Consider the following 27,012-nt stretch of genomic DNA (forward strand, 5'->3'; position numbering starts at 1 on the left):
CATCAGGAGACAGGTACCAGGGACAGATGGCAGGGGGGCAGACACAGGGTGGCACATGGTAGGGGCAGGGGGAAAGTGGCAGAGATGGCACTTGGAAGGGGAGTAGGCACAGGGGGCAAGGGACAGTTTTACATGCTGTAGCAGGGAAATTTTCCATTAATAGAATTTAATTATTGGGGAGTCATTTTAAATTCAAAGTTGCCTTGGATTCAGGTAAATACAGTTTTCTAATTCCAGTCTTTAATATCCATATGTATTCCTAGTGTCTCATAGTTTCATAGTAGGTAGGGTCGCAAGGGACCTGAGCAGATCATCAAGTCCAACCCCCTGCCATGGGCAGGAAAGAATGCTGGGGTCAAAGGACCCTGGCAAGGTGTCTATCTAGCCTCCTTTTAAAGACCCTCAGGGTAGGAGCGAGCACCACTTCCCTTGGAAGTTGGTTCCAGATCCTAGCCGCCCTGACTGTGAAGTAGTGCCTCCTGATGTCTAGCCTGAATCTACTCTCCATCAACTTGTGGACATTATTCCTTGTTACTCCCAGTAGTGCTCAGGGGAACAGGGGCTCTCCCATTGCCTGCTGGTCTCCATTGGCCAGTTTTATAGATGGCCACCAGATCCCCTCTCAGCCTTCTTTTGTGGAGGCTGAACAGGTTCTGGTCTCATAGCCTCTCCTCGTAGGGACTGCCCTGCTGCCCCCTGATCATGTGAGTGGCCCTCCTCTGGACCCTCTCAATGTCCTACACATGCTGTTGATTTCAGGCAGTTTGTATACCTTTGGCTACGGTATTAGTTTGTTTACCTTTACCACAATTATATTTCCCTTAACACTTGTCTGAAGGCCACTTGCATTCTGCTTTGGCTATGCATTAGGGGTGTGTGAAATGGGCCGTATTCAATTTAGATTCAGATTTGGCCCGAATTGGGGACAGTGATTTGATTGGTTGATTTGGATCACTGTCCCTGATTCAATCCAGCTGAATCAGAATCTGAAGATTCGATGCTGATTCAGAGAATCATCGATGTGGCCATACACACAGCTTTAAATGTTTTTTCTACATACCTCAAAGTACCAGGTGCGGCTTGTGAACACTGCAATGCTGGGGTGGATGGAGTGTCCCACAAGAGCGCGGAGGGGCCCCCCACATGCTTGGCAGAGAACCTGGAAATGGACCAGAAGTAGTTCCGATCCACTTCTTGGTCCACTGGGGAGTGTGATAGGGGATCCCCCTTCGTCCCCCCGACTCAGCGATCAGTCATGGGGGGACCCCGGATGCCCCCCGCAGACCCAGAAGGCACTAGTTGCCGAGCCGGGAGGGGAGCAGGGGAGCCCCCCAGCGTGGTCCCCAGCGGACCCGTAAGCGGACCGGGAAGTGTTTCTGGTCCACTTCCAGGTCTGCTGCCAAGTGCGCAGCGCCAGGAATCCCCCCATGCTCCTGCGGGACCCTCTGTCCGCCCCAACACTGCAGCATTCACGAGCCGCCTGCTACCTTGAGGTATGTAGAAAAACTTTTAAAGCTGTGTCTATGGCCGAATCTCTTTGATTCTATTTGGAGAGATTAAAGGGTCTCCTGATTCAATTTGGATTCAGAGATTTGGCCACTGAATCGGGCCGAACCCCTGCCGAAGCTGGGACCGAAGCTTCGCACAGCCCTACTACACATTACCAAATGAATCACTTCTTTTCAATTGAATAGTGTATTTATCCCATTAATATGCCAGGCTGTTGTTTTTCCAAACTCTACTTGCTGCTTCTCTAGTTTGTTTAGATTTTGCATCATGTTATTTTGCTGTTCTAAAAAAAATCTCATCAACCCCAGTTTTTCACAGGTCTAGTCTCCCAGCAAATATTAACTGTGAATTCTTCTTTAAAAAATGGCTTCCTTATTTACCATTATGCAGTACCATCCTTTGTCTGTTACCTGCATCTCAATCAGCTCATGGTTATAGGTTATCATTAGAACCTTTTTCTTGATGAGCTTTGCTGTTGCCTTAGCGTTTTCCTAAATCTTCATATGCTATAGCTCCTACATAGGATATTAGCCATTTCTAAATGTGCCTTGTAGTCTTCATTGTTTCATGCTTCAAAGTACTTGTGCTTCTTATTGTATCCATTGTCACAGTTAAATTTCACAGCTATGTCATTATCTTCCCTGGGCATAAAATATTAAGTATGCTTTAAAAAGATCTCCTCAGCATTCTCCTTGTGCTTTTTACACACCCTTTACTATATGATGGACATTATTATGTAATGTTTCACACCACAAAGATTACATTTTTTTTTCTTGTAGACTTGTTCTTCTTCTGAATTAACCTTGTGAGTGCAACCTGGCACTCTAGTTTTGTTATGTCTGTCAGCAACATTAGCTATAATTCACCCTTTTTAATGATATCCATAAAGAAAACTATAGGAATGGTCAGGATTGAACTTAATTACTTTCATCTCTAAGAGGAAATGTGTGGCTCTTCATTCATCTCAAAAGTCTCTTAAACAGGATCTAAGAGTTTTTCCATTTTGACATCCCTGCTGTCTGCAATTTGTGTTACTGTTACAGGCAGTTAAGCATTTTGAGCTACATGTTTGTATTCTTACGTCTGACACATTTTCTTTATTTCTTAAGGTTTTTTCCTAAGGAAACAGTTTCACGTTTCACATTTTCGCTTTTCACATTTTCATGCTTTCACATTTTCTTGTTTTCACAAGTTGCACATTTCCTAAGGTTTTGTTTTTCTTGCTTGCAGTGTCTGTTCTGAACTGTGTAGGCTGAATCTGAAAATCTCAGAGAGATATTTGCTTGATATGGGAAGCAACTTAAGAAAAAAGCAGTGGTTGTTACTGCTTTCTCTGTTAGGAGAAGTAGAAAAGACTTGACATTTTTGAAGTCTCAATCACTCTGGGCACATCTACACGAGACGCTAACTGAACAGTAGCCTAATACTACTGTGCAGTAGCTTCACATAGCAAAAACTGATGCGACACTACTGTGCAGTAGTATTAGGCTATTCCACAGAAGCATCACAAAAAAGCTGTTCGCCAGTGCTACTTCACAGTACCTGGGGTTACTGCCCAGTACTTGTTTATACAAGTACTAAATAAATGCTCAGTAACAACTGTGCAGTAGCATATTATGTAGACGTGACCCGTGATTCCCAAAGGTACTATTTTTTTTCCTGCAAAAGGTAAGTGAAAGTAGTTATTTACATTGTTGTAATGTTCCTGTCTGGCTCACTGCTGTGTGCTCTGCTTGGTTATTAATTTGAAGACTCTTCAAAGTTTTGACTTATTCAGAAGGTGCTTGCTCAACTCCTTGTTCAAGCTTGGAGTGAACATATCACATCTGAATTCTGCAAGTTGTATGAATTTCTACCTACATCCAGTTGGTACTGGTTCCCATGTAGACTATACAAGATGGTGTCCAATCCAGCATTAAGGGTTCTATGCACAGCTATGGTGACTGATCATCAAACAAGACTCTTTGGATGTGCATTTTTAGTACAAAAGTCCTTCACTATGAAGCTTACTTCTCCTGGCAGTTTGCCAAAGCTGATCCTCATTTATCTCCAGTCTAGTATTTTTGATAAAGCATGTTTTATGAATTCATATGAACAGCAGTTTTAAGTACGTTGGCATTATTAATCTAATAAATGTCTTAAAAGAACCAAAAAGTATAAAAATCTATTGAGTAATTCATTAATGGTAATATCAAATCAACACTTGCCATACAAAAAGCCTTCAGTAATAACTCATTAGTAAAATTATTAACAAAGAAAAATTTCACAGCCTTGTGAATGGATCTTACATGCATGTCATAATATTTGTTCTATAATGCATTTTAGTTTATAATTTTCTTGTGCCTGGATGTTTTCTTGTTTGTAAGGTACTGTATTATACCAGGGGTGTCCAACCTTTTTGAATGTGGGGCCGGATCACAAACTTTTTATCACCCAGTGGGCCGGCGAGCCATATTCAAAGACCTCACAGGAAGTGGTATCACATCAGGAAGTGATGTCACGTGACCTTTGACACCAATGAAGTTGCAGGAAGTGACAATGAAATGGGCCTAACCAGTTCAAAACTCTCCCTCTAAATGACTCATTTCCTGGATCTCAGCAAGTAAGCTGGAATTCTCAGATAATGTGCAAGCATCACAGAGCCATTCATGTCACCGTCCATCAGTCCAGTTGCCCTGTGCTTTAGAGTCCCAGTGAAGACATTAGCGTTATTTCTGGCTGTGCAATGTCTGAGCATCCCCAGTGGAGGAAAGGCATCCCACTACAATTCAATAATTTTACCCAACAACATAGATCAGATCCTTCCAGGGAAACATCTATTTCACTCCACCACCTTTCCTGCCAGAAACTCTTCTCCCCTTTGCTACATACCTCCAATGTCAAGGAGGGGCCACAGGGTCTGATGGGCCTCTGCCCCCTGAAGAAGCTTTCTCACTGCTAGAGACTATTGGGGAGCCCCCTCCTCCCCCGCCAAACCATGGCTAGCCGTAGTTTTCCTTTAGCTAAAGTTTCAGGGCCGCACCTGGCACCACGCAAATGCCTGGGCATTCCGGCACAGGGAGGCAAGGAGGATCTGCCGGGGCTGGCGCAGAAGGGAAGCGTAGCCACGCACATGGAGCCCGGAGTCTGTGCAAGGGCCCGCAGAGGCGGTCAGGCCCTGCGCCTGTAAACGGAGCAGGATTTGGCCCGAGGGGCTAGGGTACCTCTTGACGCTGAACTGACACTGCGTGAGCAGCACATCCCCGGGGCCACGGGCTTCTGCTCCACGCCTGACCATGCCAGCTCTTCCACAGCCCGGCCCCACAGCTGCCCCACACCGGGCACAGAGCTGTGAGAAACCTTGCCGGGGCGGGGGCGGGCCCCGACCTGCTGGGGGATCCCAGAGCCCAGCAGGGGCAGCACGGCGGGAAACGTGGTGAGGACCGTGGAAGGGCGGTTTCATCTGCATGCCGCTTTTCCTGGCTGGTGCTGACCCGGCCGGGTCCGTGCCATCCGGAGCAGCATGCAGCTGAAGCCAGCTCCCCACCTGCTGCTGGGGACGGGAGGAGCCCAGCCGGGTCTGCACCAGCCAGCAGAAGTGGCGGCGGAGCCGTGTGCCGCTCGGATCAGGACCAGCCCGGCTGGAGCAGCAGGGGCTCTGCTGCATTTTCCCCTGCCTGCACCAGTCAGTCCCGAGTGGCACAATGGCTCTGCCGCCACTTCTGCTGGCTGGGGGCAATCTGGGCTGGAGCTGACCTGGCCAGGCTCCTCCCATCCCCAGCAGCACGTGGGAATCCAGCTTCAGCTGCATGCTGCTCCCGATGGGACAGACCTGCCCGGGTTGGCACCAGCCAGCAGAGGCGGCGGCGGAGCCGTGTGCCACTCAGGACTGACCAGCGCAGGGAGGGGAAAGTGCAGCTGAGTCCCTGCTGCTTTGGCTGGGCTCATCCCATCCTGAGCGGCACACAGGTACTCCTCTTCCCACACGCACCGCGTCGGCAATGTCAAGCTGACGCAGTAAGTGTGGGAACCTTGTCCCTTCCCCAGCCCTTCAGCAGCCATTAGGAAGCTGCTGAGGGGCTGGGGGAGGGACAAGGGGCAGGAATGAAAGTAAACTGTGTTTACTTTTGTTTCCCGTCACAGCACTGCAGGCCACAGAAAATGCCTTGGCGGGCCGCATGTTGAACAAGCCTGTATTATACACACTGATGACGCTGTGAAGAAATATAATAGATTTTTCCAATAGTATTTGCTGAGTTAGGATGTCAAGCGCTAGTCTAACACTATTGTCTGAAAGTGGTCCAGTCAACTAATCAAAATTAATCTAAAGAAAGCAAGTCAAACGTATTGAGTTCAGTGAAGACCATTCCTAAAGGAAGAATTACTTTATCCACTTTTCCACACACTGTAAAATGTGAACAGATGAATAAAAAGTCATGTTTAAAATAAACATCTTCAAGTCATCCTTAAACCATAGGTTTCAGCAAAATCCCTAAATAAATGATTAAGAACTATTGGTAGGTAACCGTAATATTTTCTTGGTCTGTCCTTTCCTTTTTGTTTTTTGGTCTGTTGTGGGTGGGATTGTTTTGTTTTGTTTTGTTTTGTTTTGTTTTACTGGCTATCTTCTTACATCTCTCTGTTTCTTTTTTTTTTAACTGCATGTTCCATTTTTTCATTTCCTTTTCTCATTTGTACTTTCCAGCCTCTGTCTCCCACCCAATTTTATTATTTTTTTTATCCTCCATGTCAGGACAGACATTCCTCCCTTCCAGTGTATGGAGTTAGTACAGAAAGCCTTTGGTAATATCATCTCCTGTATCGAAGAGCTTGCTAACTCAGTTAATTCAGCTGTTGCTGCTTACAGCAGGTAAAAAAGTGAATAGTCAAGTCAGTTAACAGAGAGGACTTAAGACTCAAGAAATCCACATAGGATTCTGATGACTGTTCTGTTTAGCCATCATACTTTATCCAGGAAATTACAGACAACTTGCAGCCTGTGAGAGGAGTATTACACATATTTTAGGGTTAATAGCTTGAGTGATACATATTCACCATTCCAGTGTCTCCAAAGTTCTGGAATCTTTGTTTCTTATTAAAATAAATTATCATTCTCTGAGTGAACTTTCACTTAGAAATAGTGTTCTAGTTTTGGCATCAGTTCTGTGTGGACTATATGAATGGTTCTATACTCTACTGAGAAGTAGTTAGCCATATTAGTCTGAAGTCAGGTAGAAGGCAGGGTAGATTTGCACCTTATAGACTAACCAAAGTGCATACTACTGCCAAGTGGATCACAGAGTTGCTTCTTTTTTATTCTGGAGATTCCTCCAATTCAGAAATGTTATGACTGGGAAGGAAATGTCCAAACCATACAAGTTTCCATGTTTACATATTTGTTAAACTAAATCAAGCCAAGTTAATACCATTCTAAGATGGTAAAGAGCTATGTTAGCTGCCCCCTCCCCCAGTTCTTTCTTACTGAAATAGTGGGTGGATCAGGCATAGATCATTCCAGCATCAGTGCCTCAGGTGTGTTAGTTTATCTTTATTTTTTCCTTCTTTTCTTTAGGCTAATGATGTTAATACCCTGGCTCTAATTTAAGAGGAATTGGGGTTCAAGATTTTTTGTCCAATCACCAGTCTTCTTGCTTGGCAGAGGTTACAGGACTTCTCATTGCTCCATGTACAATACCTTCATCCTGAGGGCTAGAAAGCAATTGGAATTGCTTTCAAGTTCTGCTGACACAGGAAGCATTAGTCTCTCCAGAACATAGTGGTCTATAAATACTTGTAGACCACATCCACCTATGAGTTCTGAAGAGGTTAAAGTCTGTCAACATGTCACTCCACGTGTTAACTTCCTTGACTGTAGCCAAACCAAAGGTACCAGTTTCTAAGACTACAGAAATCACATCTAACTCAACATAAGTGCTTGGTCCAATGTATTTTGGCTGTTATTTAAGAAATCTCAAGGACATGACTGCAAGGGTTCTGTTTCCAGTTCAGTGCACTGAACTGTAGTTATATAATGTTCCAGCCTCAGAAGTGAGAGACCTCAGAACGGGGTGATCATTGAGGCTGAGAACCCTTCTCTGGATCTAAGGCAGGATGCCTATACAGTCAGTGCTGAATTCATCAGTGATAGCCTGATAAAGAACCTGATACTTTTTTGAGATCTCTAGTTCTTGCTAGACTGATGGGTTCATTGGTGACTATGCTATACTGTGTTATTGAGCAGGGGTTCTATATGGCCTGTGGTCTCCTGTGGCCTATGGGTTAGATCCAGTGTGTGAAGCCTGTATACTGGAGGGTAGGGGAGATTTGCACATGCAGTGATGGGGGGGGGGGGGGTTCATGGGGAGGGGGGGGATTTGCATGAGCAGCCGGGGTCAGAAGTACCCACTCAAGGCTCACTGCCAACCCCTACTGTAGAATAGCACCCTCAATTGAAATTATCTTTGATTAATGGAGCCCTTTAGGCTGCATAAGATCTGTTACCTTCTATTGTCTTTAAAGATGGAGGAAAGAGGCATACGGCTGTAGGACACGTTCTTCTTTCTCCTCCAAAGAACAAATAAAAAGCTGTAAGGTTAAGCCTTATATATAGCTACTTGTATATCCCCAGATATATGGGCACCCTCTTTCAGGACTCCTGCTGTCTCAACCTTTTTGATTCTTCATTTATCAAATTGATTGCAGTTACCTTTGGAAACCTCTTCAGATCCACATTCATATCTGGAATCAGATCATGACCAACATTAACACTGTTTCTTGCTATGCTCTCACAGGAAATGAATCAAAAAAGCTAAAGAACATTATTCAGGTGTTTTTTTAGGTCAAGCTCTTTCCTTCCAGTCTTTCAGATGACAAGATCACCTGCATCACCCAGCTATAATGAAGAAAATTCTGCATGGCTATTGAAAGGACAGTGAGATACTTCCTAGGGCAATGTGACCATAATGGCATTCTTGATAGCATTCTCAATAATTCAAAGAGATGGAGAAAGCAAGCCAGGAAGGAAACCACCTCCAGCTAATTTTTAAGACAAGTGTTCTGTAGTGGAAACATCCCATCCAAATCTGCCACTCTCACTGATATTAAGGAGACTACCTTCCTTATGTGTCCCAAACACATTATCTGAAAAAGAACAAGAAAAAAAATCTGTGGAACTTTTAGACATAGATACAGAAGTGAATATTTGAACTTTGCTGGGTGTATCATGATCTTCTTCTCCAGATGTGCTCTATTTTAACTGATAGCAAGGATAGCATTTACCTTAAAGCGTCCCCTCAGTAATCTCGAAGAAAACTACACATCCAGTTTCTAATATTTTGTGTTCACCAGTAAACTTGAAGCCAGCAAAAAATTCTATTCTGCAATTTCTGGAGAATTTTCAACCCCTGCCAGAAGAAATTTGTAAGATTGATATTCCAGTTTCAGAGGTAAAGTACCTATGTTCAGCCTCAATTTTATTCATTTCAAAGAAAGTAGCATTGCCTGCTATCAGGAGAGACAAACCCTATAAACCGCAAGTTAGAGATTCTGGCTTTATCTTCTTCCCTTACACCAACATCTTGGCCTCAAGTTTTACAGAATACATAAGAACCTCAAGCCAACTTTAAACCTACCAGATGTCCATCCTTCATTTGCAAATTATCTCTAAAGTTCCTTAGCTACCTGGGGTTCTCTGTCAAGGGAGAGACTGAGCAGATCATCCAACATGACCAATTTAACACTGCCCCTTTTCCAGCCCCTCTTTTTTACCCTTCATTGTGGATCATTGAAAAAGTTGCTAAGATGAGACTTTCACCAGGCTTTCCAACTACATTTGGGTGCCACACTAGAAGTTCTTTTTGCATTTCAAGGGAAATGATTTTATTTCAGATACTTTTTGATCCAAAGGAATACGGAAAAATTCTGTCCCCCAAACCATGGTTAGTTTAAAATCCAAACCTAAATGTGGTTATTTTAAAACCATATTTTTTCATCAAGAAGTTCAGATTCTCCAGGCTTACCCTAGCCTGACTCATTTCCCTATAAGTGGTTTCAGGCTTAGACTCTGATTCATGGGGGCAGCTTTCAGACATTAAAAAACAAACAACCCACCCCCGCATACTTTACCAGAAGAAGCAGTGCATTCTTCTGGTAAAGAAGAAGTATATAGAGGTCTTGCAGTCCTATCCATTTCATTCTTCTCTTGATGATTCTTATTTTCCTATCTTTTTCTTTATATCCTTGACTTCTCTGTATTGATTTTCCTTTGGCTTCTGTACTGTTACTCACTTACTCCTCCTACTTTTTTTAAACTCCAAATTGTCAAAAGTCTGGTTTTGCTCAACTAGTTTCTCATACCTCCATAACCAATAAATGAATTTAACCTTTCATTATTATTCTGTACTTCAGGTGTTAACATATACCTTATTAATGTGTATTCTGCTATAGAATTATGCTTTAAAATATAAGATAGAAAAGAAACAAACAGGCACTTGTCATCTATATAGCTGAAGTTTTGGCAGTGTCTTAAAGTATGTTAATGCTTTATAGATTCACTTTGCTGTTTTCAAAATAATAAAGCTTCACTGCGTGTAAAGCTTCATAATAGTCATGTTATGTTCACTCTAGTAAAATTACCAAGGTTTCTCCTGTCAATCATTTTCTTTATATTGTTGCCACCAGGGTATTACTAAGCATGTCAATGGCCTCTGGCCTCAAGCTCTTTCCTTGACTTAATCTAGCAGGTGTAAAATTAGGTCACCTCCTTGTACATTGTGGCAATATGCTTTTAATGGGGAGAGCTTAATCTCTGAATTGGTAGCAGTGGCTGTATACAGACATCCTATTTTTACTGGGAGATTTGCCAGTCTCCTGGTAGAAACCACCAGCATACATTCCAGCTTTTTCTCCCAGAACAAAAATGGCCTTTCCAAGAGAAAAAATAACCTGACTGTAGACAGATAAAGTCATTTACAGCAGAGTTTTTCTCCTGGAAGAACGAATGTCTGCACATTTTCCTGCTGCTTAACTCCTGGGAACCAAGAGGAATAGAACCACAGGAGAAGACTCCTGTGCCCTCCAAAGACCAGGGTCACCCTGGTCTGGAGAAGTCACGGGGGAGAACTGTTCTTACTCCTAGAAGGAAGAGGGAGGAGCAGCCACCAGCTTCTCTCTGTTCCTCACACACCAGGGTCCCCAGAGTGAGAAGTGGACAGGGTGTTTTGTCCCCCCCCTGCCCTGTGCCATCCTGCTTATGGGCAATGGGAGCTAAGTGCAGGGAGTAGAATTAGCTCCTGCCTACCTCTCACTCCAGAATTCCCAGAGGGGCAAGCCCCCTGCCTGCTTCTCTCCCAAGTGAGAGGCAAGCAGAGAGCTTTGCCTCATTGCTCCAATCCTTCTGGGAATGGAAGGATGGGAGCAGCCTGCACTTTACGCAGACCAGGATCACCTGGTCTCAGGAAGATGCAAGGAGCAGGGAAGAGGGGGTGTTTGCACTCTACATGTCTGTACTGCTACCCTTCCCAGAATCATTTCTAGAAATGAATGTTTGTGCACATTTGTGAATAGTGTAAGTAACAAACTGGGACTCATAATAAATAATGGTCCTGCAATTTGTTTTGAGTAAACATAGCTGAAATGAAAGTACCTGGTATTACAAAATTTTATTATAATTAATTTAGTATGACTGCATGACTTCTGAATGTTGGACTCCCATGGAATCTTCTATCTCTGGAAACTTCTTAAATATAAGATGGTACTCCCAAGTTTTGGTTTAGAAATATGTTTAAAAAAGCAAGCATGCATTATAGTATTCAACAGTATATTTGGAGTCAGTACTGTAGAGCTCTTTAGCATTTTTTTTAAATTAGGGTGGTCAGAAGGTTAGGATGAGCAGTCTTACTAGTAATGTATTACAGCGTACAAGGTTGATTCTGCTTACAGATGCCTTTTTCTGATATGAACAAAAGTTTTCATGTTGTGCTAAGCTGCATGTGTTCTTCACAGGAGAGGAGCTGTGTACTGGCCTCATATCAGGTTGTTCCTTGGATTGTTCCTTCGGTTTCCAGACTGATGCCCACAACTGTGAGATCTGTCAGTGCCGCCCACGGCCTAAGAAATGCAAACCAATAGTATGTGACAAGTACTGTCCATTTGGATACTTGTACGTATTCTTATTATGAAAGCATATTTATCACAAACCATGTGCATATTTGAAAATATGCAAAGCCCATTCATATTTATTTATGTATGTTTATTTTATGTGTCAGTCATAGAACAGGTTGGGGGGAGAGGGATGTACAGCTCTGATACAGGTGTAAAGTACTCCTTAAACAGACTCAGACATTAGCGGTGAAGTCATGAAAATGCATTTTGATCTCCAGGTTACAAGAAAATTTAAATAATTGAAATAATGACTACCAAAGTTACAATCATAGAAGAGTCATGTAACATAGAAGTTACATGAAAAGTAATTTAAAGCTGTTTTAATAGTGAGTTTAAAAATCTGCAAAAAACCTACTTTTCATGTAGCTTTTAAAACTCTTTTTCCACTTAAAGCTCTTGATATCCCTTCATCTTATAATCCATTTCTTTTGTTCAGTTGATCCTGTAGTATTTTGAACGGATCTTTTTATTACGACATGACAATAATCTTTCTGCCAGTTACTTCCTAATACTTAAGAAAAGCCTCACTGCCTTTTGGCAGAGGCAAGTTTTTCTAAATGGCATCAAGACTTATAATATTATAAGTTTCCCTCTTCCTTAAAAAGCAGTGGGCGTTTATACACATGCTCCAGGAGTCGGGGGAAGGCACTTTAATTAGAACGTCTCCAAGACCTGGAGCATCACATGTAAAGCCCCTAAAGCCCCTGGAGCATCGTATGTATCAACGTCCCCTCACTGAAAAATGGTGGCGGGGTGCTTTAACTAAAGCTCATTGAACAAACTTTAGTTAAAATGCTCCCACCACCATTTTTCAGCAAAGGGACACTGATGCATGTGACGCTAAAGCAGACTTGAGTAACTGAGTCTCCTCCAATGTGCTATGATAGAGCAGCCTCGCTGCATGTGTGTAGGTGCCCAATGATACTGGATAGACTTCTTTTTTTCGGTTTGTGTTTTTTTTGTTCGGTTGGTTGGGTTTTTTTTGAATACATAAGTATAGCAGAGAGAGGATCCTAAAGCAAATTCTTTGGTACATAGCAATTTCTTCAGTACCAATTCATAGGATATAGACAAAAACACCCCAACTTTACTGATTTAAAAGGGGGAGGGACTTATCACATTTCAGATTGATCCACTGTAACTGCTTTGTCTTTTGCATGTTAAGTGGGAGCTAAACCACATTAAGTTACTACCCGTTTCATTTAGGGGTAAATTATTGTGGTTTAGCTTAATTTTTAGTGTGGGATAGAAGTGGACATATGAAACAGTGGGTCAGCTTATATGTACTTCCAGGCGGAATTATTCTCCCCCTCCCCTCTTAAACTAGTAAAAATGTCTTGTGCATCTGATTTGGTGGCCTTCAATGAAGGCTCAATAGATATCCAGAATGATTGTGCCACTTTACAATAACAACATATATTTAATGTTTTGAGTGGAGCAGTATTATGGTATTGTCTCTCTTTCTTAAAGTTGAACCCAAAATAACTGATGTTTAGATGTTGTTGTTGTTGTTGTTGTTGTCATCATCATCATACTGTCCTTTCTAAGATTATTTATCCTGTTTACTACCACTTTGGTAGTGTATATTTATACTTCTTTAGTCTGGCCAATTCCTGAGTTTCCTTGTGGTTGAATGTGATGCGAGTTCTTTCACCTTGTGCCTACTCTAGTGATAATATACAATATAATATAGTTCCTTCCTATTTCATGGCTTCTGTAATTTTTAATTAATATATAGAAGAGGCTAACTGGTCCAAAGATTTGAGAACTCAGAGACTTTAAGAGAAATGGAGGTGAAATTATATCAGACTGTGGCAGCAGAGAACTCCACAAAACTTCTACAACTGTAGGGATTGCTGGTGCTAATGACCAGATCCCTGCCACTCTAGTTAGTGTTGTCAGATGAACGAGAGATCACTGCCACTCTAGTTAGTGTTGTCAGATGAACGCTCAGGTGTATACCAGCCTCCGGCTTCCATTTATGCTTATACCATGGGCTGTCTTTTTTCCCCTCAAACTCAAACACTGAGTTGTACTACATTTATATGAATGCATCAGTCCAGCTGTCCACTTCATCAGCATGTAGATAGCTTTGTCGGTGTACATGGCTCTGTTCAAAAGGTGGACTGTGCTGGATATAACACAGATATGTGCCCTGTGGAACATGGATTCTAAAGGCACAGCAGTTGCATATGTAGTACAATACAGATCCAAAAAAGTCTTTCACAGGATATATAATATTTATTTTATTTTTGAGGATTTCTAATTATACTCAAAAGGATATCCTTATGTTTTACACACCACAGATATAACTTAAAAGGACCCCCCTCCCCCAAATCATTCCAGCATAACTGAAGTGCAGTAATACCATTCCAGCATAACCCCTAATTCATTGATTTAAAAGATCAGTCAATTTTCAGTAATTTTTGAAGGAAAGTAGGAATGGAACAGAACAATTTAAGTGAGAGGTACTTACAAGTAAATACGAGCAATATAGAAGATAAGAAATCTAGATTGGATGAAACAGACAAAAGCTGCAGCTAACCAAAAATATAGGAAAAGGATGGGTAGAAGGGATGTAATCAGGGTGAGGGTTGTCATACTGAAGAAGAGGGAAACTATTACAAAGATGCAAGTAGTGGTCTTCATTCCAAGCCAGGTGTGCCATTTGGGTAGTATGTACAAGGGCACTCCATTTTCTGTAGCCAATGGCATAAGAAGAGGGATCATGCACCTGTCATCATGTCCAGCCATTCTTGACTTGCCAACCAAAAAAACACATTCCCATTTGCAATTAGGTCATCTGATGGCAGTCCTTGGCCTGAGTCCAGAGCAAGGCTCAGTGTCATGCCTCTGTGTCTGGAGCAAGATACCTATCACCACACCTATTGACAAGGGAGAAACAGTGTCAAAGGGTGAATATATTCATGACAGCTGTCTTTTGATGGGCTGGGAAGTGAAAAGTGAGTGAGGAGATTACACTAGATGCAGGGACAAATTTCCAGGACAAGGCTTGGGTGTAGATACGAGGGAAGCAGTTGAGAAAGGAAGGAAAATCGGATTTTAGGAAGACTGCATTAAAATCAGATAAAGAGAAAAACAAAAATAATATTAAGATTGCAAAATTCAGAGATAGGCAAAATGTGTTTGGTATTATTAGATAAAGGGAGAAAAACACAGGCCTGTATGGAATTCTAATAAACTCAGTATTAGACATAATGGCTTTGCTAGTGGGAAGGAATTATCATTTTTTACTATTAGAATAATACATAAAGATGTAAGGGGAAAAAAAGCAGGACAGGCATTACTGACTAGGGGTACTGGTTAAGTCTTTGAAGCAATTGGCAGGACACTGGGCAAAGACACTGAAGGGATACTTGAATTTTGGTAGAAGATTGAAACAAACTCAAAGATGGAAAAGAGGTAACAGAGGTTAGAAGTCTCAATCATTTAGACAGAATAAGTGTAAAGTAGTACTGAATCCAAGAGAACAACAACAGCATTTTTATTAGAGGATCTCCAAAAGGGAATTTACATCCCTGTAAGAAGCAGAACTGGGAACCATAAGAGCAAATGGGTAGTCAGAGAGAAGGGCAAATGTTTTGGTGGTACAGGGGTTGAACTGTGTAGCTGTAAGAGTTTGATAGTGAAACAGTAGGAGAGAGGATTGGAAAAATCAAGAAGGAACAAAGAAATTGGTGAACTGGACATCTCAAAAGGTAGAGAAGGTAGAGCAGTGAGTTGAAACTGTAAGTAGTGATAATGAAGGAACAGAATTTTTTTCTGCTTTCATAAGAACATCTAAATTAAAGATGCTACAGAGAGTAACCATAGTTTCCACAACTGGTGCCACAAGCGCTCATGGAGCAGTAAAATAATTCTCAACATCTGATATTTGACACTTTTCTTTATCTCTTAATCCTAATATTTCCAATATACAAATGTAACAATAATCCAACAGCATATCAACATTTTAAAAAATCTTAACATTACCATGAATGAAAGCCAACAGGTTGTGTTGCATTGCTATTCAAAGTAAAACGTTTGCTCTTTTTCTTTGTTGTAGCATAGAAAATGTCTTCAGTAGGAGTGCAGGGAAAGATGCTCAGCATCTAAAACTTTTGGACCTGATTATATGAACATTTCTTTTTATTTACATTTTCACCTGCAGAGTTTACATACTATTATCCATTTTAGCATATGGTCATTGACACTTATTAAGAATTTGTAATTAGTTATAAAATCTACATAATAATGTAAATTTGATATCTTTATTTAAAGGATGAACCCAAGGTTGTTAGACTTTGTTTTAACAACTACCCTGTAGTAGTAGTAGTAAGTTTGTAACATTGCAGCGATATTAAAAGATCAAACATAATGCCCAGGTTATAGAAGTGTGAGCTAGACGTACAGAGGGCTAGGAAGGTGTAAGCTACTTATGCATTTTACGTAGTTTGCTTACAGTGCAGAACTCAAATTGGAAGCATAAGTGCTTTTTAATTCAGTACTGTACCAATGTAATTAATGTAAAAATTACACTGTGGGATAACTGCTAAGATAAGGTCATTATCTTTTAAGCCCCTTAGTGGGAGAACAGGAGGTAGGCTTAAGTATGAATTTAACTACCTTCCTCAGTCAAATTGTAAATACTCTCTTTTTTTCCAGTTGACTCTCTTTCTTGACTTTTCTATGGAGTATATATGGCAATCAAATTAGCTTTTCTTTCTATTTCCTTTCCTTTATAAATAATACTACCTTCAATTCAATTCATTTCACTAGTAATTATAGCTTGTGTCTTACGTAGTATCTAAAACAGTGTCATTCCTCCTGGAAATGTTTATCATTTTGTTTTGGTTTTGGTTTTGAAATAGCACGTATTACACTTATTATTTACTTATGTTTACTTTTTGTTCTATATTCACACACTAAGTTTAGCATTGTTTTGTTGTTATTGTTAGAGTTACTGAATACCTTTTTCCACCAAAATAAATTTGGGAACAAATCCGCTCTTTCACCAAATTAGTACATTATTGGATTGAAAGTTATATTTCATTCTGGATTTTTTCCTGTACTCCATTCAATTTGGTTTCATAAGCTTTAATTTGGGGGACTGGAAAAGAAGGTAGTATTTTTACAACTTTAACTAAAACAGGGTAGGTAGGAACAGAAATTCATATTCAATATAATAATTATGTAACTTCAAAATTTGAACCCTTAGGTCTTGAGGAATAAATGTTCTCTTATGGTAAGTAAATGCAGTAGATTTCATTCGTGGGTCTGTGTTCCCAGCATGTGACTGGCAGTAATTTCCTTGACCCAGCCTCTCTCAGCAATGAATAGACCATGCCAAGTTACTAAAAATAATAGTCAGCACTTATTCAGTCTGCTTTTTAAATTTTTTATTGTGTATAATAGAGGAGGTTTCCTGACTTGCTGCTATTCTGATTCCAAACATTTTTAGTCTGAGAGAGCTCTTTTTCCCTCCCTGAAGTGAAGTTCTTTCTCCTCTTACTCTTTCAACTGCTTCTTCCTGTTATGTTGGTTTAAAAACAAATGTTTGAGAGATCCATTTCCATTGAGTCTTTGATATTTCACAGACTTTGTGTTTGGTGGAGATGCCTTTCTGTTAGACTGAGTTTCAAATCAGGTATGTCGTCTTTGTTAGGGTTTTGATATCTTTGTCTGAAAAACAGGCTGGGGGTTCAGAAAGTCTTAGCCATCATCCCTTATAGGTGATAATGATTTCTGCCTGTGGCACTACAGGATTCTGTAAGATGCACATTAGCGTAGCACATCCTTGAGAATGTCTTGTTGAACTAAAACATCCTGGAGTGATCTTACTAAGTTTGATTGTCCTCTGCTGAAGTAGCATATCATTGCAAGCCACAGAATGGCATGGAAATAAAGAAGTAATACTAAAAATATTACTGTTACATGCTCCAGGTGTGGATTGAGACTCTCTTAATCAGCTTTGTCTTTTTAAACACCGGACCTAAAGTAAGTCCTTCATCATCGAAGCATTTGAGTTAAATTTGATCAAAAAAATGTACATACAGACATTAGGACAGTTGTAGCCTTGACACAATCTCTCTGTGGCACTAAGCCAAGACTCATAGATAACATTGAACCCTGCCCCCAAGTACAAAGTAGAGGGCTAGTACTTTAGCTACACACATTTCCATGCTTTGTACATCTCTCAAGTATCCCTAGTATGTCACATTTCCTGGGACCTTCAATAATTCCACATCCAATATGCCACAATACAGGTGGCATCAGTACCAGCTTTAAGTAACCTCTCCAAATCTTTCCAGCTTCCTGAAGTAACCTAGGAAGAGGATGAGAAGCAAAAGGATTCTTTAGCTCAGTGCTTTCTAGAGGAATCTAACACATCATGCATTTTTAGGGAACTTCTTTCTAGCACAGAGAATGGAAAAGGGCCCATGAATTTACTCATTTTTATCATATCGGGGTCTCTCTTGATGTTTATCATCCAAGAGAATAAAAAGTTGCAAGCTCACATCCTTGTGAGCTTCTTAAATCTTTCAGGAAGTACAGCCAAAATTTGACTTAGAAAAAATGAAAGTTTATATTGCTGGAAGGGAATGAGACAGACTTAATTTCACAGGATTTCCATCAGCCAGGTTCCTTATTTTTCCATACCTGAGAATCACTAAACCAAAAAATACCACCTAATAAACCTTCAGAGGTCCTTTAGAAGGTATAGTTATAAGAAACTTAGTACCTCAGATAGACTTATGAGAATGAGAGGGTTCCAGTTCTTCAACATCACTTAAACAGCAAATATTTCAAAGATATGTTTGTTTTTTTTAAAGCAGGGGTGTGAGGTGCAGCCTCTGGGATGGATCTAGCCCATTGAGCCACATTACCCAGCCCCAGTGCTGGCCCTGGGTCTTGAATTGACCTATAGGCAGCACACAGCAAGAGCCGGACTGGCAAACAGACATTGAACCTGTGCATTTCATAATGGTGGTGGGAGTGCTTTAACTGGATCCAGCACCTGCTTCAACTAGTCAAGGACTGTGTCGCACGTGGCACCTGCTCCAGCCGAACCAGGGAGGGCGTTACATACAGTGCAGATCCCAAAGCAGGTGCCACATGCAGTGCAGTCCCACACTGGACAAAGTGGGCACTGGGTCGTCAAGCGAGTAGAAGTGTGGTCCATGGATCCCCCACATGCTGGATCCAGCACCTGCTCTGGCCAGTCGGAGTCTGTGCCACACATGGATCCCACTGCAACCCACACCACACACTGCACCCTCCCTGGACTGGCTGGAGTAGGCGTTGCCTGTAGCTCAGATCTCAGACCAGCTAGAGCGAACACCAATTTTAAAGGTTACAAATTATTTAACTTACCAGTTTTTGCTATGGAAGGTCTCCCTATAGGAAGATGGATATTAATTTTTTGTTCCAAGTAACCTCTAATCTTGGAACCTCAGCATTTATAAGATGAGGTGAACATAGCATTTTAGGACAAACAATAATTTTCCCTTTTAAATAATTATGTTCAAGTGCGGTATGTTCAGAAAAAAATAAAGGTGAAAATCAAATCTGTTCTTGAACAAAAATTCCATCAAGTCTGTATCATCAATGTTAAAAGAAAGCTTATTTGCTAGAATGATTGTGGCCATCCTAGATCTGATATCTTGATAAATTTGGTATAAAAGAAAAAAATGACACAGTTTTCTCAGAACAATTGTGCTGTTGTTGGAAAACAGGACATTAAGAGGGCACCTGGTGAATATGTACAGGGTATAGTCCATATTTGTATATTTTTACTGCTGCATGATTGGCTAATCCAGAAATGGTAAAAGTCATGAGACAAAATTACGGCAAATATGTGCTTCCCTAGGATCTCTTCCCCCTGCTTTTAGGAGCATAGCACTTAAATGAACTTCTGAGTTTCTAAAAAGGAATTTTTCCAGTAGGAAAGTACTTAATGAAAAGACATATCATATAATCTGTGAAAGTAAATTTAAATTATTTGTTTTCCTTAGGAAAAAAACTTTCAGATTATTTTTCTATGTATCTCGCATTCTGTTATAGATAAGCAGGGACTGTTCTCCAGTGCCTTGAACATTACAGTTTACTCATACTTTTGCCAATTGGAGGATCAGGACATAAGATCAGAACCAATGGTAATAAGAGGTAGTAGAATGATAGTTCCAGGTTCAGTGAGGTCAGAGAGGGTTGGGATGAGACACAGCATCGTTCCCTTTCCTAAAAGACAGGCAGTGTCCCTTTTGACAGGTAAAGTGCAGCATTTACCTCAAAGACTATAGAGGAACTTATCGATAGATTCATAGATATTTGGATCGGAAGGGACCTCAGCAGATCATCAACTCCATCCCCCTGCCCCGGGCAGGAAAGAGCGCTGGTGTCAGATGACCCAGCTAGGTGCTTGTCCAGTCTCCTCTTAAAGACCCCCAAGGTAGGGGAGAGCACCACCTCCCTTAGAAGCTCATTCCAAATTTTTGCAACCTTTACTTCAAAGAAGTTCTTCCTGATGTCTAATCTGAATCTGCTCCCTGTCAGTTTGTGCCCATTATTTCTAGCAAGTCCAAGGGGTGCCCTGGTAAACAGAGAATCTCCTATTCTTTGCTGTGTCACCCCCATCCCCCCTCCAATAAATTTGTAGACAGCCGCAAGATCACCTCTCAGCCTTCTCTTGGGAGACCAGCATTCATCTCTAAGAAACCAAAAGGAGTCTGGCAGCCAGAAGACTAGGATAAGGAAATTGACTGTTTTTTCCAAGGAGCTGACTCATCTCCTTGTAGATGAGGCACCTCAAGGAGTTTTCATAGGCAAAATAACATTTTATGTCCACTGTGTTCATTTCCTGTAAGTATTGCAAGGAACAGAACAAGTACTTGTCATTTCACATGCACATCCATGGAATCATTCTTCTCCAGTTTTTGCTAAGTTCTGGCCCCTGAAATCAGTCTTATAGAATATGTAATGTAGATACAGTTGATACATGGAAAGTGGTTCAGCTAATAAATATTTTTAACTTTCAGTCTCTCCACAGAAATTATCTATCTTAATACAAGTCCTTTCTCTCCCAACTTGTACTTTTGCTCCCAGTTGCTTTGTTTTAAATCTTTTGTATTTATAAATGAATGATTTAGGAACAACTTTTACCCTGTGTACTATCCTAACTGATGCGAGAGACTGAGCTGCCTTTATGTTCTAAAGCTAAATATTGCGTGAGTTCATCCTCTGGAATTTGCTCCTTCAGGGATTCCATTATAAACAGCAGAGCACAAATGAAAGGCCACTATTATGATAGTTTTGTGTTGTTTCAAATAGGCTTATAACTTTCACCTTGATTTCTGGCAGGCATGTTGTAACAAGTGTAGAGATTAGTAAAACACTCGCTGACATTATAATGCCATATAATATAAATATAAAATATACACAATATAGATCAATAACTGTACACAATATAGATCAGTAATCAAAATATACACAATGTAGATCAATAATTTAAAAAAAACTATGAGTTTAATATAAGTTAACTCTAAATTTATATAAACAGATTATACTTCATGACATATACAATAATAAATAAACAACTGTCATTTGTCTATGGCATTTGCATGAGATTCTTGTTGTTCAAGCATCTCAAGTCAAGGTCTGATTTTAAACAGAGTGCATACGTGCAAACTCCCACCAATTCAACTGTAGAATTGTCTGGAAAAGACCCAAATTATAGGACATTTCGTCCTGAAACAAGTCCTTTCTATACAGTTACTCAGTTATATATGTGCTTTACTAAGATCTCTTCCTCCTGGGCTTTTATTTAAAAAGTCAATTAATTAATCTGAAATATATGAATCCATAAGGATTAATATATTCTATACTTTTCTGTATTAAATCACTGTAAATATACTAATTTTTTAATATTATTGCTATCAGTCTTTCTACACATACACAATTAATTTCACTCTTTTGCTGCTAACACTTTTTGGAGTTTGAATTCTTTCATTCTTGGACTGTGGAAAATATTTTTGGAAGCAGAAGAGTAAAGTGACTATTGTATTAGCAAAGTTGTTTGGTAGATTCAGTGCAGATGAACTTAATCTGTCCTATTAAACTGAACTGATCTGAAACTTGTCTGTATGAGAAGCTTTGCCATCTAACTCAAGATACAAATAAGATATGTATTATATTTACTGAGCTTTGAATCTGCAAACTTTGCTTCATTATGAGATCATTTCATAGGGTTTTTTTAATGAAGTTATGAAGTCTTAACCCATTCAAAATTGTATGGAAACATCACTTCTTGAATACTTCTAGCAAGTGATATGTTAATAATTTTCAGAGAGATTATTGCAGGTAAAATCAATTCAGTCATTTTCTGAATCTGGGCTAGAAGCATTAGGTAACTCAGGTGAAGAGCAAATTGTTTGGCAAATTCTTGATAAAAAGAAATAGTCATTTTGCTGTGCAACTTCTCAAAGCTTCCAGTTTTTCTCATCCAAACATTATCTTACTTTCTCTCAACAGAGCAGTTCAGGCTTCAGTTACAGTTGTCACACTAGTGCAGGTATGTTCTAAACGTATGATTTTATCAACCCCTCTGTACGTTCAGAAAGAAATTCAAATTGAATCCATTCTTTTGTTTATACCAGTTGAGACTCTGAATTTCCATGCTTATAATTGGCATTTCTTATACTGCTTCCTTTACAGTGGTCATTTTTATTTGTTTTTTTTTTTAATTTATACATATTTTAATAGTCTCTCTTTCTGCCTAGGAACCCAACTTTACCTGTTCAGTCTAGTGACTGCTGCAATGGCGCTGTTGTTTTTCTAGATGTGTAATAAAGTTACAAACATTCTAAATACCACCCCCTCCTAAACTTCCCCCACTGCCAATTTATTTTTAATTACTAAGTTGTTTTTCATTTATATATCCAGTCTTGCCAACTCTTATGATTTGGGGTGTTGTTCTTAAAGTCTATGCTTTGGGAATGTGACAAAAGTGTGTGTGTACACACACACACACACACACACACACACACACACACACACTCTCTCTCTCTCTCTCTCTCTCTCTCTCTCTCTCTCTCTCTCTCTCTCTCTACCTATCTTTCTTTTTCCCTTCCTTGTATATGGGAGAGAGAGAGATAGAGAGAGAGCTACGTAGTTCACATTCCTGAAGCGTAGACTTTTAAGAAAAATGCCAAAAATCATGAGAATTGGCAATATTGTATATCTAGATTATAAACAACAATAAAAAAGCATTAACATTAGGAAATGTTAAGTTAAGGATATCAATCTTGTGATTATATCACACTTATTTAAATGTAGCACAGATCATTTTTTTATTTAAGCGTGACTGAAAGTTAATGACTTCAGACTACACTATAAAACCTATTCATGAAAACTATTTAGGGACCTACATGCCTTTTAAAAATACCAAAATATTTGAAACCATGCTTCCACTCTGATAAGTATATCTTGTTATATACCCTTTTGTTTGAAAAGTGTTTGTCTGTCTAGAACCTTAGGAAACAATAATTTAATGAAGCACAAGAAGGCATGTAATCTATGCTATACTGTCTTAAAAGTGTTGTCTTATATAAGTCAATAAAATAAATATTTGTTTCTAAAGTTAAAGATGGTTCCAAATATGCACAGGTATCTTTAGCGAGAATATAGCCACTCGTCAGAGTAGAACTACATTTAAAATTAGTAAATCTATTAATAATACTTTCTTCAGAAATGGTATAGAATCCTAGAATCAAAGGACCAGAAGGGATCTGTAAGATCATCAAGTCCGGTCCCTTGCCATGGGCAGGAGGTTATTGGGCTCAGATGAGCTCAAGGAGGTGTTTGTCCAGCCTCCTCTTCAACACCTCCAAGGATGGTGACTGCACCACCTCTGTTTGGAACATGTTCCAGGTTCTAGATACCCTTATGAAAAATAAGTTTTTCCTTATGTCCAACCTACATTTTTCCTCAATTAGCTTGTGCCCATTGGTCCTCATCCTCCCAGGGCGTGCCTTTCTGAAGAGTTGCTCCCCTAGATATTGGTGTTCACCCTTGACGTACTTGTAGGTGGCTATCAAGCCACCTCTCAGTCTTCTCTTGCTCAGACTGAACAAACCCAGTTCCCGGATCCTCTCCTCATAGGGTCTATCCTCCAGGCCCCTAATCATACAGGTGGATGGGTTGATAAGCATTTCAGTATTAAGTCCAAGGAAACCAACTGAAGCTTATCTGGGGAAATTCAACATTCAGAATAAAAGGGCAAATATTAAATTGGAAGAGTTGTATGGAAAATGATATTTTCAGACTCTGAGATTCTTATAATAAAGGAATGTTCATGAGTTTTGCAGAGAGAAAACCAAATCAGGTTTACACAAGAATTCACATTGGCAAATCTAATGCTAGGAACTGCCTCAAAAAGAATTTGGCAAATAACTTGAAGACCAGATAAGACATTTGTGGAATTTTTGTTATTGAAATTTAGATGACAAAACAGCTGAGGTACATCTATTTCTATTAAAATAGCCCCCGTTAAACTTATATAGTCTATAGGGAAAGGGATTTAAATTTCCAGTACTTAGAATATTAAATAGAAATACGAGGTATTAAATGGTAATGTATAAGAAGCATTTAATTTGGCAATATATTTTAGCATTTCCCATGGTTTTTTGTGTATTTTTTCATGCAAATGAGTTAACTTGAAAAACAGTAATGGATGCAAGGTGTTGAACAGGCTTTGGTGGCTAAAATCCAAATTCTGTTTTTCCCTCAAAAAGGAAAAACAAAACTGCCCAAAAAAGTCACTGAGGAGAGAAATCTGCCTCACAAGGCCATTAAATCTGTACGAGCATTCTGAATTTCCCAAGAGGATCAAGGTTTACACCATCTGTCCCTTAAGGCACTTACACACATGCACACAGGCTGCTCAGACACACTGTAAATCCAGCGCTGGAGTGCAGAAATTAATGCGCTCCAGCGTCACACGTATCAGCATCTCTTCACTGAAAAATGGTGACAGGGCGCTTTGAACTGAAGCTTGTTGAACAAGCTTTAGTTCAAAGCACCCCACTGCCATTTTTTCAGCACAGGGACACTGATACACTTGATGCTCAGGAGCTTTTTATTAGTACATCTCCTTTCCCTTTGAAGCATCTACAAATGCCATTTGTCCATATCCTGTGTAAAGTTTTCTTGGTAACTATTGGATTGATTCCAATGGGATGAGTCACACTTAAACTTAAGCATGTGGATGCTGTAGCTGTGACTAAAATTGTAGCGACTGGTATAAAATTACTGTTTCTTCTAAGCTTGCTTTAGTGTTAAAACAAAAAGTAATTAGATCTTCAGTTCATTTGATGTATGCAGGCCAAAATTGTAAAGTATAAAATTGTGAAATTCACCTACACCTGTAGTTTTAAGTAAATATGAGCATCCTAATAAATATAAGCATTAAAGTTCTTTAAAGAAAAAATCCCTGGGAAAAATCAGAAATTCTGCTGTCAACTAGGCAACCAAACAAACAAGTACAAAATATGTTTAGGACAATAAAATGGGAAAAACACAAAGAACTATCAACATGTAAACTCAGATTTTATTTAAAAAAATAGATATTAAAAGAGATTTTAAAACATTGATACTTGAAAGTGTGAATGTATGAATATAAATAAAATTACTTTTCACAAACTCCTTGAATCAAAAGGGTGAAGTTACACATTACACTTAGACCATATTAAATCTGTGGACTGTTAAGCAGTGGTAAAGTTAGAAGATGCTGTGAGCAGTCGCACATTAACAATTAATACCCTTTCTTGTTTGCACAGCTCTGATTTGCCACTAGAGGGCTGGCAAGGAGAGACATGGCTAAGAGCCAGGATACTTTTTGCTTTAGGGTAGGAAACAGGGTGGGAGAGGTATATCCTGGAATGATGAAAGACTGTAAATTGCTCATTTTATCTCTGTGGAGCTGAAGTTACCCTGATACAAGTTAGGTAGCATGGCCCAGAGTTAACCCTTGCCTGAACTGGCATGGGGAAGGGGCCAGGCCTGCACAGCCACAAGAAGGATCAGGCCTTTTGCAGCTCCCCCACCATCCACCCCTGGCACACCGACATCTTACAAGTTGAGGTTGTGGGTGTTTTTGGCACTCTACCCAAAAACGCTGCCCACCCCTGGTCTAAGCATAACTAATATCACCCTCAGACTGCTTGAGTTAGCAGAGCCTAGAAATCCAAAGGGTGGTGTATGAATGCAAAAGTGAAGTAGTTAGAAACATTTATATTGACAGTGAAAGGTTTGTGCTTGATAGAACTGAAGAGGATGGAGGTACATTGTTTCTAGAATGGAAAGGATTGCATTTGATAGGAATGATTGGGGAAAGAATGATACACAAAGAAAAAGGGATATTCATGGAGAAATGAGTGCATAGTGGATATGGATAGGGCTTTTTCTCTGTTCCCCATTGGTACATTTTTAGCAGCCAAAATTTACCTCTATTCTTCACCCTTAGGGTGCATCCAGATGAGTACACGTGTGTAGTATGCAACACTGCAGACCTGTCTGCGGTGCTGCACACTGAACATACCACCCATGTAGGCATTACTATGCAGTGGAGGATTTTGACACACGGAGATCCTGGTGGCGAAAAAGCGAGGTGGTGCGCATGGTGGCAGTGTATGCTGCCCAAAACTGGAGCCTGGGTGGTCAGAGCTACACTCCAGCTGCTGGCCAAGCTCCCTGCTTCTAGATCGCTGCCACCAGAACCCTAGGAGGCCCCCAGGACCCCATCTCCCCACCCCACCCAGAGCAACTTGCCATGTGCCACAACTATGTGCCGTTGCTGTTTGTCCCTGGTAAAGCACCCTTACAGTTTGCTCTACCTCAGGTCTTCCAATTGCTCTGCACACCCTTCCCTACATAGCTTCTCTGCCTTCATTTCCTTTTATCATGGTCTCCCTTTGTTTTTGTTATCTTTGTACAGTAAAATCCCTGTTATCTGGCATGAGTGGGGAATGCCAGATGCTGGTTATCTGGGGGGGTGGCAGCAGGCGCCGCATACAAACTTCCATCCAGAAAAATTCCAGTTAATAGAGTATTCTGGCTTTTAGAGTGCCGGATAACAGGGATTTCACTATACATCTTTCAGGACCTCTGGGAGAACCTCAAGAGAACTGGAGCCCAGCTTCCTATGTAATATCCTGTGAGGTGCCTGCTGCAGTCTCCCACTCCTCTGCATTCATGTCAGCACATTATAAATCCTGAATCATGGGAGCCTTGGCAGAGGGGAAAACTTGTCATGAAGCTCACAGGATTAATGTATAGTTTATGGTTCATTTTTCCTTGAACTTCTTGACA

At 40.3% G+C, this 27,012-nt stretch overlaps 1 protein-coding gene across 1 annotated transcript in view; it reads left to right on the plus strand.

Annotated features, from left to right (window-relative positions):
• The window catches only part of CRIM1 (cysteine rich transmembrane BMP regulator 1), a 359,396-nt gene that overhangs the window by 272,816 nt on the left and 59,568 nt on the right, over positions 1–27,012 (plus strand). Inside the window, exon 9 of the mRNA XM_025197632.1 lies at positions 11,491–11,647. Within this exon, the coding sequence (XP_025053417.1) occupies positions 11,491–11,647 (157 nt within the window). The remainder of the gene's footprint in view (positions 1–11,490; positions 11,648–27,012) is intronic.

Source organism: Alligator sinensis, unplaced genomic scaffold (genome assembly GCF_000455745.1).
Source record: "Alligator sinensis unplaced genomic scaffold, ASM45574v1 scaffold489_1, whole genome shotgun sequence".
In the NCBI taxonomy this organism is placed as follows: Eukaryota; Metazoa; Chordata; order Crocodylia; family Alligatoridae; genus Alligator; species Alligator sinensis.